At 44.4% G+C, this 12,775-nt stretch overlaps 1 protein-coding gene across 2 annotated transcripts in view; it reads right to left on the bottom strand.

Moving 5' to 3' along the window:
- Positions 1 to 12,775, bottom strand: part of immt (inner membrane protein, mitochondrial (mitofilin)) — an 82,804-nt gene that overhangs the window by 17,582 nt on the left and 52,447 nt on the right. For both annotated transcript variants that reach the window (XM_067982329.1, XM_067982336.1), the window contains 2 exons: positions 7,293 to 7,428; positions 4,773 to 4,902 (listed from right to left, as the gene is read on the bottom strand). In XM_067982329.1, coding sequence (XP_067838430.1) covers positions 4,773 to 4,902; positions 7,293 to 7,428 — 266 coding nt within the window. The remainder of the gene's footprint in view (positions 1 to 4,772; positions 4,903 to 7,292; positions 7,429 to 12,775) is intronic.

Genomic DNA, 12,775 nt, shown 5'->3' with positions numbered 1-12,775 from the left:
ACGCACTGCGGTTCCATCTGTTCATTGTTTTCTGAACATTCCACATGCCTGAGCGGTCAGGCTGACCCAGCGCTTTCTTATTTGTGCTTCACAAGGTCGTGTTCCTAACTGTTCAACTGAGTTAATCCCTTTTCTAACTGGTACTGTTCAAGAAAATATCTCCTATCCCTACTGTGTCAGCACTTTCTCCACTATAGGTCGGCATCCATAGCAAACTCCTCAACTACCTTAACCTTAAGTTATGATATACAATTTTCATCTAAGAGTCTATTGTCTACAAGCATACAGCTAATTACTACACCTGCTCAAGCTCTCTGTCTTTTGCACAGAAATGTCTCTGGCTTTCAGATCCACTCTCTTGCCTGTCTACACATTCACTATAGCCCCCTATACCAGTTAAGCCATGATGCTTTCTGCTCATGTCAAGTTATCCTAACTTAGTTATTTTCTTACTTTTACCCCTGCAGATAGCACAAAGCATGGGAAGAAAATAACTTTCCCTTTAATTTTACATCTGAACGGTCCAACATTTGCTGCGGAGCGGTGATAATTAGCACCCAGTGTTTCAGCCTGCTTAATTTCAAAGCAGGATTTAAGTCAATTGGAATTTTTTTCATCCTTTTAAACTTCATGGCAATTTTTCAGGGTTCATAAAGGCAAGCTTACAGAAATGGAATACCATAGACCACCAGGTCACGTACTGCATTTGTTAAGAGTCTTTGGGCTAGAAATTGGGCCTTCGAGTGCCCATTGTTTCGGTGCTACACGGCCTCCCAAACATCTAAGATGGTGTCTTGGATGTGCGCGCACTCATGCTTCTAGCGAGACATGTGCCAGACACAATCTTGGTCAACGGTTTAGCGCATGCACAAATAATGAACACCAGCAGCATGTAAAGTAAGGAAAAAGGCATTCGATCAATGGGCAACGCTGATTTAAAGAGATAGACACCATTTTGGGACCTGGTGCGTTGCCTTAACCACAAGAATCTGAACATGTCTGAAAGTGCCTGGAGGACCTCCCACCAGTGCTATTTAAAGGGACCATGTAGGATTTACAGGTTAGTTGCTGGATTATTGCTTTTGGCTGCTGATGCATTTGTAACTGTTTTTGGAGATCTCCTATACTTGAATACTAGGAAGAGGGACATAGCCTAACACTTAGAGCCAGGACGTGCAGGGGTGAAATTAGGAAACGCTTCTACATGCAAAGGTGGGAGAAGTTTGGAACACGCTTCTGCAGATGGCAACTGATACTAGCTCAATTGTGAATTTTAAATCTGAGTTTGGTAGATTTCTGTGAACCAAGGGTATTAAGGGAAATGGGGCTACGGCAGGTATATGCAGTTCGGTCACAAAGAAACCATGATCTCATTGAATGGTGGAACAGGCTCGAAGGGCTAAATGCCACTGCCACTTGCTGCCTCCTGTTATGCTTACGCTTCTCCTGCAAGAAAGCGGGACGTGTATCTGGGTCATGGTTGAATAGCTGCCAGTGTGCATGTGCAGCTTGCAACAGTAGTAATGTGTAAAGTTGAGAGGAAGCATCTGACTGGAAGAGTTGAGTACTGATTGAAAGAGTTCGTTAGTATGTGGGTGATGGGGATGCAGTGTGCGGAGCAGTGGGTGCGGCTAGTGGTGCAGTTGGTAGGAGATGCCACTTGACAGTTGACGTCACTCATGTCAAAGCATTGAACTACTTCCTGCACTGCATCTATGTTCGTGGTGCTATGAGCCTAGCTTGACTGCGCCCCCTAATGCCTATTGAGCATATGTCTGAAGAGCCTCTTGCCACCGCCCCCCCCCCCCCCCCCCGCTGCTGTGGATATGGGATGCCCCTCCTTCTGTCCACCTCTTGCACCAAGGGCGCTAGTGCATCAAAGAACCTTGGTGCACGCACTCTCGCAGGCCTGGTACCAACTCGGACCAGCAGATTGGTGAGGTCTGGCATGCAAATCAGAGGATGTGGGCTTTAGTGGTGCACAACCTTTATTCAATATTTCAACATAACAACAGTTTGTAAACATAGGCATGGGGACTGTATGTGTTTTATGTGTGTGATGTCTGATCTCCGTTCAGACAGCAGACTTTTTCTTTTGCAAATAACAGGTACCGGCTACCTTTAAGAGTTACAGCCTGTCTTTAAAAGATTCGGGCTCCCCTTTCTGGTGGAAAGTCCGAATGTCGTGAATTTGTAGTGACAAGGCCTGGATTTTTTCGCACACACAAGGTAAGTTCTGTGGCTACCTGCAACAGATTAATAGCACAATGCGATGCCCGCGCCCATTTTCGGGGGTTAACCAATTCAACCCCCATTGTCCCTTTATCCCAACTGGTTTCTGTAGACCCAAACTGTAGAAGAGCACCCCTACTGCACCAGGACAACATTTTCCACTTCCCATGTCTGTCCACCCTGTGGCTTATGAGTCAATTGGTACCAACTAATGTTGTGTTTGGGGCCATGCCCACTAGCAACTGCGTCAAGACTGCCAAACTAATTTCACATTACAGCCAGCAGAGAAGCTGAGCTGAATTCAGATCAAGGTCTCAGACGTGAAAGGACAGCATGCACTAATCTCTTGAACTACTCAGTCCCATAACAGGAATGATTTTTTTTTAAATGATGGTCTGATATGTAAACGATTTCAACTACTACAGCACAGTATGAAGACTAAAAAGATGCAATAATCGCTCACTGAACAAAGATACAACAGAGGCTTAAATAGAACCCTGGAAGCTTGTAGCACAGAAGGAGGCCATGCAGCCCATCAGGTGTGTGCCAGCTATTTGCAACAGCAATCCAAAACTAATTACGCTGCCCTGTTCGCTATGTCCCTGTATCTTCCTCTGCTTCAAATATTTATCCAATTTTCCCTGAAAAAAATGCAATAGCCTCTGTTTCAACCTCTTGTGACAAAGCATTCCATGCTCCAAACCCCTGTGTAAAGAAACTTCTCCTAACCTCTCTTACTCTCAAGTGATAATTTAAATTGATGACCCATCGTTACAGACTCCCTAAACACAGGAATCATCAGTCTTTACCTATTCACTTTATCAAAACTCCCCTAATTTTAAAATACTCTATTAAATCTCTTCTTAGTCGTCTCTGGTACAGTAGACATAGTCCCAGTATCTGAAGTCTCTCCTCATAACTATGCTTTCTCATCATCCTGGTGAACCAATCCTGCACGCCCTCTATGGCTTTGATGTGCTTTCTATAATGAAGTGCCCAAAACTATTTACAGTACTCCAACTGTGGCCTAACCCTAACTGTCACATTAATATCTAGGGTATTAAAAGAAGTAGGTGAGGAAATTGCAGCTGTTTTAGTTATGATCTTCCAAAACTCTCTCGATTCAGGAATTGTCCCTTGTATTGGAAAATTGCCAATGTCACTCCATTATTTAAGAAGGATGGGAGATAGAAACCAGAAAATTATAGTCTTATTAGTCTAAAATCTGTTGCGGGGATGTTACTAGAATTTGTTATCAGGGACAAAGTAACTGAGTATTTGCACAAATATGAACTGATCAGATAGCCAGCATGGATTTGTAAAGGGCAAGTCGTGTCTAACTAACCTCGCTGAAGCTTTTGAGGAGATTAAGGGAGTATCTATGGATGTTATTTATATGGACTTCCAGAAGGCAATCAATACAGTTCCTTCCAGGAAACTCTAGAAAATTCATCCAACTTCACATCTCACCCTATTCAACTAGGTCATGACATTATGCTGGTACTAGGAGCCACTATGGATCATATAGTATTCAATCATCTCTGCTAATGCATGTCTTTTATAGCCATCAATCTTGTTCCTAACTAAATAATCATTCAGCTACAGCTTTTTTTTTAAATTAAAAAAAAGACAATCAACAAGTGTGAACTGCTTCAGCTAAGATTCTATTCCACAAATCCCCTATTTCAGAAGTGTGGAATCTTCTGTCTTCACAGCCCACATACAAAGGTTAAATCAATCTTCCCATCAATTTGCATTTATCTTAACTTGCTGGTAACAGATCTAAGTGTTATGATTGAGAATGTGTTCACCAATGAGGCAACAACACTAAAATCAGCCCTTTCCAAATCTTCAGGCCCATAAAATACCAGCAGGACAAACCAGTCAATAAGAAAGGAGTACAAATAGGACTGAGTTACTTGGGCTTCCAAAGCTGCACTTGCTTGGCCCTATGACTGCAGGTTCGACACCCTCGTCCTATTCTTTGTGGTTGGAGGAAAACCTTTTAATTTCAGGTCTTGCTTATACCCACATCTTCTAGCTCAGTTCAAGTTAAGTAACCTGCATTTTAAAAAAACTCAATCATGTGCCCTCTCAAATCTTAACCTTGAATTAAAACAAGGTCCATGCTGAGTATTAAAAACTGAAATATTCACATTCATTTGCTTATAGGATGCATGGGAAAATAAACCAAAAGTTTAACAATCCTGGCTGCAAAGGATAATAGCATTCTTCAAGACTCTTGCATGGATTTACTGCACTTTACTGTAAATAAAAAATCTTCCTTTTGCATTGTTGCTGGTTTGGTTGTGCGCTGAAAATATTTTATTTAAATTTGCTGCTTCTGTGAATTTCTGGTGTACCTCTATAGGTGCAAATACTTTTATAAAAGCAAATCAGAATATAAAAACTTTTTGCTTAAATTTATGGAAACAATACTTAAGTCAAAATAACGTGTAACTGTGCTTTGTCAATTTGAATTTGACTGTAAAATGCAACTTAATTAAAATGACCACACAAGAACTAAATACAGTACTTACTGAGAGTTTTCCAGCCAGGCTGTACATCCGGAGTGATGCTCTCCAGTTCCTTCTTGAATTTATCCCTGGCCATAGCCACCAGCTCACTGTACTGAGCGACTATTTTGGCTTCTGATTGAGCTGCCTGCACCTAAACAAAAAGCAGGTATTTCAGCAGGAAGATACCAGAATTACTCAAATTCAGAAGCAACGCAATCTGGGAGAGAGCGCTGTTGGAAAATACTGGTTATAAAGAATAAGATACTGTCGCCAGAATTCTAAGTAAGTGCAATTCAATCCCGGGGCCCAGATTGGTTAAGCCCTGGATTTCTAGTGATTTATTGCCATGGGGTTCTTCAGTCTTTCAAATGTCAACCTGAAAAAAAAGGCATCAAACAGTTGATCCGGTTGCTCCAGTAATACAAACAGGTCAAACTTTAATGTTCAGTCTGCTAATTAGTTGGTCAACAAGCCTTTGGAACAGTTTATCAATCAAATCAATTCGAGATCGACTTTTACTTTAGAGGCCAGTGGAGGGATGACAAGGGATAGGATTTTATTTTTTAATGGTAAAAAAGTAAAATAAAAGTTAAACTAGGAGGTAGAAGATCAGCCATGATCTTATTGAATGGCAGAACAGGTTTGAGGGGCCGTATGGCCTACTCCTGCTCCTATCTCTTATGTTCTTATGTAACATAAATAACGAATATAAAATAATGTTAAAGAAAACAGAAAAAAAAGAGACAAGGCGTAGATTTTTTAAAACTTTCTATTTACAGTAATAATTATTCCTGACACTCAACAGAATTTTTGTTACAATATTAGTGCATTTTCAGCCTCATGGGGGATAAGCTGAAATCTTTTGTTTTTAAATGGCCAGACCAGCATTCACATCCAGACAACTCTGAAGTTGTCAGCAGTCTAAGGTTGTGATTTTAGTGTTATTTCAAGCAGCTTGATACTAAGTTTGTGGTATAACATCATATTCAGGACCCAAGCCAACAAGAGGTGCAAGAACCCCTGGAGTAGGTAGGCTCACACTGCTTGGGTTTGACACAGAATAAAGTAGAACTCCAGTGTGATGTCAAACACGGTTGACAAAGTTCTCATGGGTCTCTTTGGCCTCCTGCGTACCTTTTAAACCTGCCTGTAGTAGATTTAAATGTTTAGAGTATGGACTCTCCCACTCACAATCTCTGAACATTTAAGTTTTAAACACTGGATGAAGAGCTCTGTATACTTGTGCACACATACACTGAATTCTCTCCTGGGCAGGAAAATTGCAGTTTGAGGTCAAGTACCTGTAATCAAGGTGCCGCCTATCTGGAACCAACTATTTCAGACCAGTAGCTGTAGTATAATGCAGTATAAGGTATAAACCACAAAAAAAGGTTTGTATCTGATACCAGCCCCCTGGGATTGGAATACTGACACTCCAAGACAGGAATTATGACTAGTTTTGGTTGCCTCTTGAGTTGACTACAGGGATATTCACTGATACACAGTATAACAAGGTTTGCAGTGCACGAAATATCATTAATTAAATGTGCAAGTAATGGCGTGGCAAAATATATGTGATGTTGCAACAACCTTTTAATTTATTTTCCTAGTTCCCACAAAGATACTGTACAGTTTTCTCACTCATGCTGAGAACTCAATGGCAAGGAGCAACAAACCTTGTCAATTGTTCTAGCTCTTCAAAGGCAGATGGTCATGTAAAATTTGGTTGAAACAGATCTGCAAAGCATTACATGGAAGGTTTGATGTCTACACCCCATATAAGACAACACAATCAAGTAGCTTCTAGATTCGGCCATCCATTAAGGCTTTTTTTCCAAAGACTATTTTATTTTAACTAGCAAGAAGATTATAGGAGGAAAGAAAGTCAGAGAGATAAGCATTTCCAGGGCTTTGGGGTCCTGGAAAAGAATGAGTTAGAGTATGAGACTGCGTGATGACTCCTAATATCAACACAAGTTTGGTCTTTTACTGTCAAGTTAGACGCAAATGCTACAATAACTGAGTATCCCCACAGTAGAATAGGGAAACTGGACAGGGCCTCCATTCCTGATCGCTATCCAGAATTTCTTCTGGAGTACACACAAGCTGAGGATAGGATTGGTCAAGCTGAGGATAGGATTGGTCAAGCTGAGGATAGGATTGGTCAAGCTGAGGATAGGATTGGTCAAGCTGAGGATAGGATTGGTCAAGCTGAGGATAGGATTGGTCAAGCTGAGGATAGGATTGGTCAAGCTGAGGATAGGATTGGTCAAGCTGAGGATAGGATTGGTCAAGCTGAGGATAGGATTGGTCAAGCTGAGGATAGGATTGGTCAATGTCCCTACAGTCAAACAGCCCAACACTTATTGTCTAGCTCATAGATGAATGGCCAATTTGGCGAGATGTTGAAGCCTGCTGCTTCCTGTCAAGTTGTACCTCGGCAAAAGTTGCTGCCTTTGGTAAAGCAGAGAAAACTTGAGAGAGGGGGAAAAGGAAGAGAGATTTTATCTATTTTTAAAATAAATGTAAACGGCTTATTACCTTTCTTACTACATGATCCAGATCCACCAACATGTGGTGAAGGTTCTCCTCTGCAGCCAGAAGCTGTGGTCTAACAGAAGAGATCTGAGTCTGTTTGGCTTCTTCAATTGTACTCCGAAGGCTGTCCAATTCTTCTCTAAAATTGAACAAAAACAATAAAGAACATATGATAAAACAGGAGTCGTATTGTCATTTTTTGGTCAGTCATGCTGAAGTATGACTACTCAGAATAACATCTAGTTAGTATGCTCATCTCCTCTGGAGATCGTCCCTCCACGGCCTCCAACCTCATAGTCCCCCCAACCCCGCTTCTACCTCCTTCCCAAGATCCACAAACAGGACTGCCCTAGGAGACCCAACGTTTTAGCCTGTTCTTGCCCTACGGAACTTATTTCCTCCTATCTCAACTCTATTTTTTCTCCCCTTGTCCAGTCTCTTCCAAACTACATCCACGACTCTTCTGCCCTCTGCCACTTTAACAGTTTCCAGTTCCCCGGTCCTAACCGACTCCTTTTCACCATGGACGTCCTGTCCCTTTACACCTCTATCCCTTACCAGGACGGCCTGCGGGCCCTCCGCTTCTTCCTTGAACGGAGGCCCAACCAGTCCCCATCCACCACCACCCTCCTCCACCTGGTTGGACTTGTTCTTACCTTGAACAACTTCTCCGTTGACTCCACTCACTTCCTCCAAAGAAAAGGTGTCACTATGAGAACCCATATGGGTCCCAGCTATGCCTGCCTTTTTGAGGGATATGTGGAGAACATTCCTTCTTCCAGTTATACTCAGGTCCCCTCCCTCACCTCTTTTTCCGGTAATTGATGATGACTGTATTGGTGCTGCTTCCTGCTCTCACCCCGAAGTGGAAAATTTCATCAATTTTGCTTCCAATTTCCACCCTTCCCTCACCTTCACATAGTCCATCTCCGACTCTGCCCTTCCTCGTCTTCTCTAACTCCATTTCTGGGGATAGGCTATCAATCTATATCTATATCTATTACAAGGCCACCGACTCCCACAGATACCGTGATTACACTTCCTCCCACCCCGCTTCCTGTAAGGACTCTATTCCCTTCTCCTGGTTTCTCCGTCTCAGTCACATCTGTTCTGACGATGCCACCTTGCACACCAGTGCTTCCGATACGTCTTCCCTTTTCCTCAACCAAGGATTCTCCTCCACTGTAGTTGACAGGGCCCTCAACCGTGTCCATCCTATTTCCCGAACTTCTGCCCTCACCCCTTCCCTTCCCTCCCCTCCCAGAACCACGATAGGGTCCCCCTGTCCTCGCCTTCCACCCCACCAGTCTCTACATTCAAAGTACCATCCTCCGCCACCTCCAGCGCGATCCCACCACCAAACACATCTTCCCCTCCCCTCCCCTTTCAGCATTCCAAAGGGACCGCTCCCTCCATGATACCCTGGTCTACCCTTCCATCACCCCAACACCAGCTCTCCTCCCCACGGCACTTTCCCATGCGAGCACAGGGGATGCAACACCTGCCCTTTCACCTACTCCCTTCCCACTGTCCAGGGCCCCAAACACTCCTTCCAGGTGTAACAGCTGTTTATTTGTACTTCTTTCAATTTAGTATACTGTACTCACTGCTCACAATGCGGTCTTCTCTATCTTGGGGAGACGAAATGCAGACTGGGTGATTGCTTCGCTGAACACCTCCGTTCTGTCTGCAAGCGTGACCTTGACCTGCCGGTCGCTTGCCATTTTAATTCCCCATCTCACTCCCACTCTGATCGCGGCCTCTAACTCTGTTCCAATGAAGCTCAACGTAAGCTTGAGGAACAGCACCTCATCTTTCATTTAGGCACTTTACAACCTTCCACACTCAACATTGATTTCAATAACTTCAGATCATAACCCCTGCTCCCATTTTTTCAGACAGCAAGTGCTGGTTATGGTCTGCTGTTGCCATTTACAGCTACTCTAGACAGATCTGTCCCATTTCCACCCTCCTTGCCTTGCACCATCATCCCTTTTGTCATTTAATCACTCCTGCCCTCTACCCTATCACAGACCTTCCCACCCCCACCTTTCCCTGGCTCTGTACTTGCTTAAAAACTTTAACTCTAACATCTTCCAGTTCTGACGAAATGTCTTTGACCTGAAATGTTAACTCTGTTTCTTTCTCCATAGACGCTGCCTCACTTGCTGAGCTTTTCCAGCATTTTCTGTTTTTATATCTAGTTAGTAAGGGCTGAATTTAAGTTCATATCTGCAAAGAAAGGTTAGTTTTTTTTTATTCATTCATGGGATGTGGGTGTTGCTGGCGAGGCCAGCATTTATTGCTGTCTACAGCACAGAAACAGGCCGTTCGGTCCAACTGCTCTATGCCGGCGTTTATGCTCCTCACGAGCCTCCTCCCACCCCTCTTCATCTAACCCTATCAGCATACCCTTCCATTCCTTTCTCCCTCATGTGCATATCTAGCTTCCCCTTAAATGCATCTATGCTAGTTGCCTCAACTACTCCTTGTGGTAGTGAGTTCCAGAGTCGGTGAGCGGCGGGAGAGAGCGAGACCAGAGCGGGGATATAAACAGCGCGGAGAGAGCGAGAGTCCAGTCGGTGAGCGGCGGTAAAGAGCGAGACCAGAGCGGGGATAAAAACAGCGCGGAGAGAGCGAGAGTTCAGTCGGTGAGCGGCGGGAGAGAGCGAGACCAGAGCGGGGATATAAACAGCGCGGAGAGAGCGAGAGTTCAGTCGGTGAGCGGCGGGAGAGAGCGAGACCAGAGCGGGGATATAAACAGCGCGGAGAGAGCGAGAGTTCAGTCGGTGAGCGGCGGGAGAGAGCGAGACCAGAGCGGGGATATAAACAGCGCGGAGAGAGCGAGAGTTCAGTCGGTGAGCGGCGGGAGAGATCGAGACCAGAGCGGGGATATAAACAGCGCGGAGAGAGCGAGAGTTCAGTCAGTGAGCGGCGGGAGAGATCGAGACCAGAGCGGGGATATAAACAGCGCGGAGAGAGCGAGAGTTCAGTCGGTGAGAGGCGGTAAAGAGCGAGACCAGAGCTTACTCTGAGAGCGAGACTCTGAGACCAGCGGCAGTACGGGGTGACGTCACCAGTCAGAAAGTGACGCGGCACAGGGGAGGCAGCTGATTGGTGAGTAGGTTCAGGTGAGTATTTCTACCATTTTACTGTAAGTAAAGTAATAAGAAAGGGAAGATCTGCAGGTTTTATAGCAGATAGTGTTTTTTTTCCCGTGAACCTAGGTCCCTAGTATAGTTAACATTTTCTAATTTCAACGTAATTTAAAAGGGGTAACTAAGCTAAGGCAAGTCATGGCAGCAGACCACGCACCCGTGATATGCTCCTCCTGCAAGATGTGGGAAGTCATGGACACTACCAGTGTCCCTGCCGACCATGTGTGCGGGAAGTGTGTCCACCTGCAGCTACTGACCGATCGTATCTCGGAGCTGGAGCTGCGGGTGGACTCACTGTGGAGCATCCGCGATGCAGAGAAACTCGTGGATAGCACGTTTAGCGAGTTGGTCACACCGCAGGTAAAGGGTATACAGGCAGGAAGTGAATGGGTGACCACCAGGAAGAGTAAGAGGTGCAGGCAGGTAGTGCAGGGGTCCCCTGTGGCCATCCCCCTCTCAAACAGATATGCCACTTTGGATGCTGTTGGGGGGGATGACTTATCAGGGGAAGGCAGCAGCAGCCAACTTCCTGGCACCACGGGTAGCTCTGCTGCACAGGCTGGGAGGAAAAAGAGTGGCAGAGCTATAGTGATAGGGGACTCAATTGTAAGGGGAATAGACAGGCGTTTCTGCGGCCGCAACCGAGACTCCAGGATGGTGTGTTGCCTCCCTGGTGCAAGGATCAAGGATGTCTCGGAGCGGCTACAGAACATTTTGGAGGGGGAGGGCGAACAGCCAGCTGTCGTGGTGCACATAGGCACCAACGATATAGGTAAAAAAGGGGATGAGGTCCTAAAAGCAGAATATAGGGAGTTAGGAGGTAAATTAAAAAATAGGACCTCAAAGGTAGTAATCTCAGGATTGCTGCCAGTGCCACGTGCTAGTCAGAGTAGAAATAGGAGGATATTTCAAATGAATACGTGGCTAGAGGAATGGTGCAAGGGGGAGGGATTCAAATTCCTGGGACACTGGAAACGGTTCTGGGGGAGGTGGGACCAGTACAAACCGGACGGTCTGCACCTGGGCAGGGCCAGGACCGCTGTCCTAGGAGGAGTGTTTGCTAGTGCTGTTGGGGAGGGTTTAAACTAAAGTGGCAGGGGGTTGGGAACCTGAACAGGGAGAGAGAGGAAAGCGTAACAGGAAGGGACAGAAGGTATGGAGTAATAGGTAAAGTGTTAAAAAAGGAAAAAGCAGGAACTAAGCGTCACAAAACAGATTTGAAAGTTCTTTATCTGAATGCACGTAGCATTCGTAATAAAATGGACGAGTTAACGGCACAAATAACTACGTATGGGTATGATCTTGTGGCCATTACAGAAACATGGCTGCAGGGTGACAACGACTGGGAATTAAATATGCCAGGGTATTTAACAATCAGGAAGGACAGGCAGGAAGGAAGGGGAGGTGGGGTGGCTATGTTAATAAAGGAAGGAATCACTGTAATACAGAGAAATGATATTGGGACAAAGCATCAAGATAATGAAACAGTTTGGGTGGAGATAAGGAATAATAAGGGGAAAAAAACATTAGTGGGCGTAGTATATAGGCCTCCTAATAGTTGCAACTCTGCTGGAAGAAGTATTAATCAGGAAATAGTCGGGGCATGTAATAAGGGAACAGCCATAATTATGGGGGATTTTAATTATCATATTAACTGGACAAATCAAATTGGGCAGAGCAGCCTTGAGGACGAGTTCATTGAGTGCATCAGGGATGGATTTCTTGAGCAGTATGTAACTGATCCTACAAGGGGGCAGGCAACCTTGGACCTGGTCCTGTGTAATGAGTCAGGATTAATTAATAATGTCCTAGTTAAGGATCCCCTTGGAACGAGCGACCACAACATGGTTGAATTCCATATCCAATTAGAGGGTGAGAAGGTTGATTCTCAAACAAGCGTACTGAGCTTGAATAAAGGAGACTATGATGGTATGAGAGCGGAATTGATTAAAGTGGACTGGGAAAATAGATTAAAGGGTAAGACGGTACATGAGCAGTGGTGTTCATTTAGGGAGTTATTTTACAACTTTCAAAATAAATATATTCCACTGAGGAAAAAAGGGTGTAAAAGAAATGACAGCCATCCGTGGCTAAGTAAAGAAATCAAGGATAGTATCCGACTAAAAACAAGGACATATAAGGTAGCCAAACTTAGTGGGAGGATAGAAGATTGGGAATTCTTCAAAAGACAGCAAAAAGTAACTAAAGGATTGATTAAGAAAGGGAAGTTAGATTATGAAAAGAAATTAGCAAAAAATATAAAAACAGATAGCAAGAGTTTCTATAGTTATATAAAAAGAAAAAGGGTGGCTCAGGCAAACGTAGGTC

This window comes from Heptranchias perlo, chromosome 1 (assembly GCF_035084215.1).
Source record: "Heptranchias perlo isolate sHepPer1 chromosome 1, sHepPer1.hap1, whole genome shotgun sequence".
Lineage (NCBI taxonomy): Eukaryota > Metazoa > Chordata > Chondrichthyes > Hexanchiformes > Hexanchidae > Heptranchias > Heptranchias perlo.
This window is presented reverse-complemented; position numbering and strand designations above follow the sequence as displayed.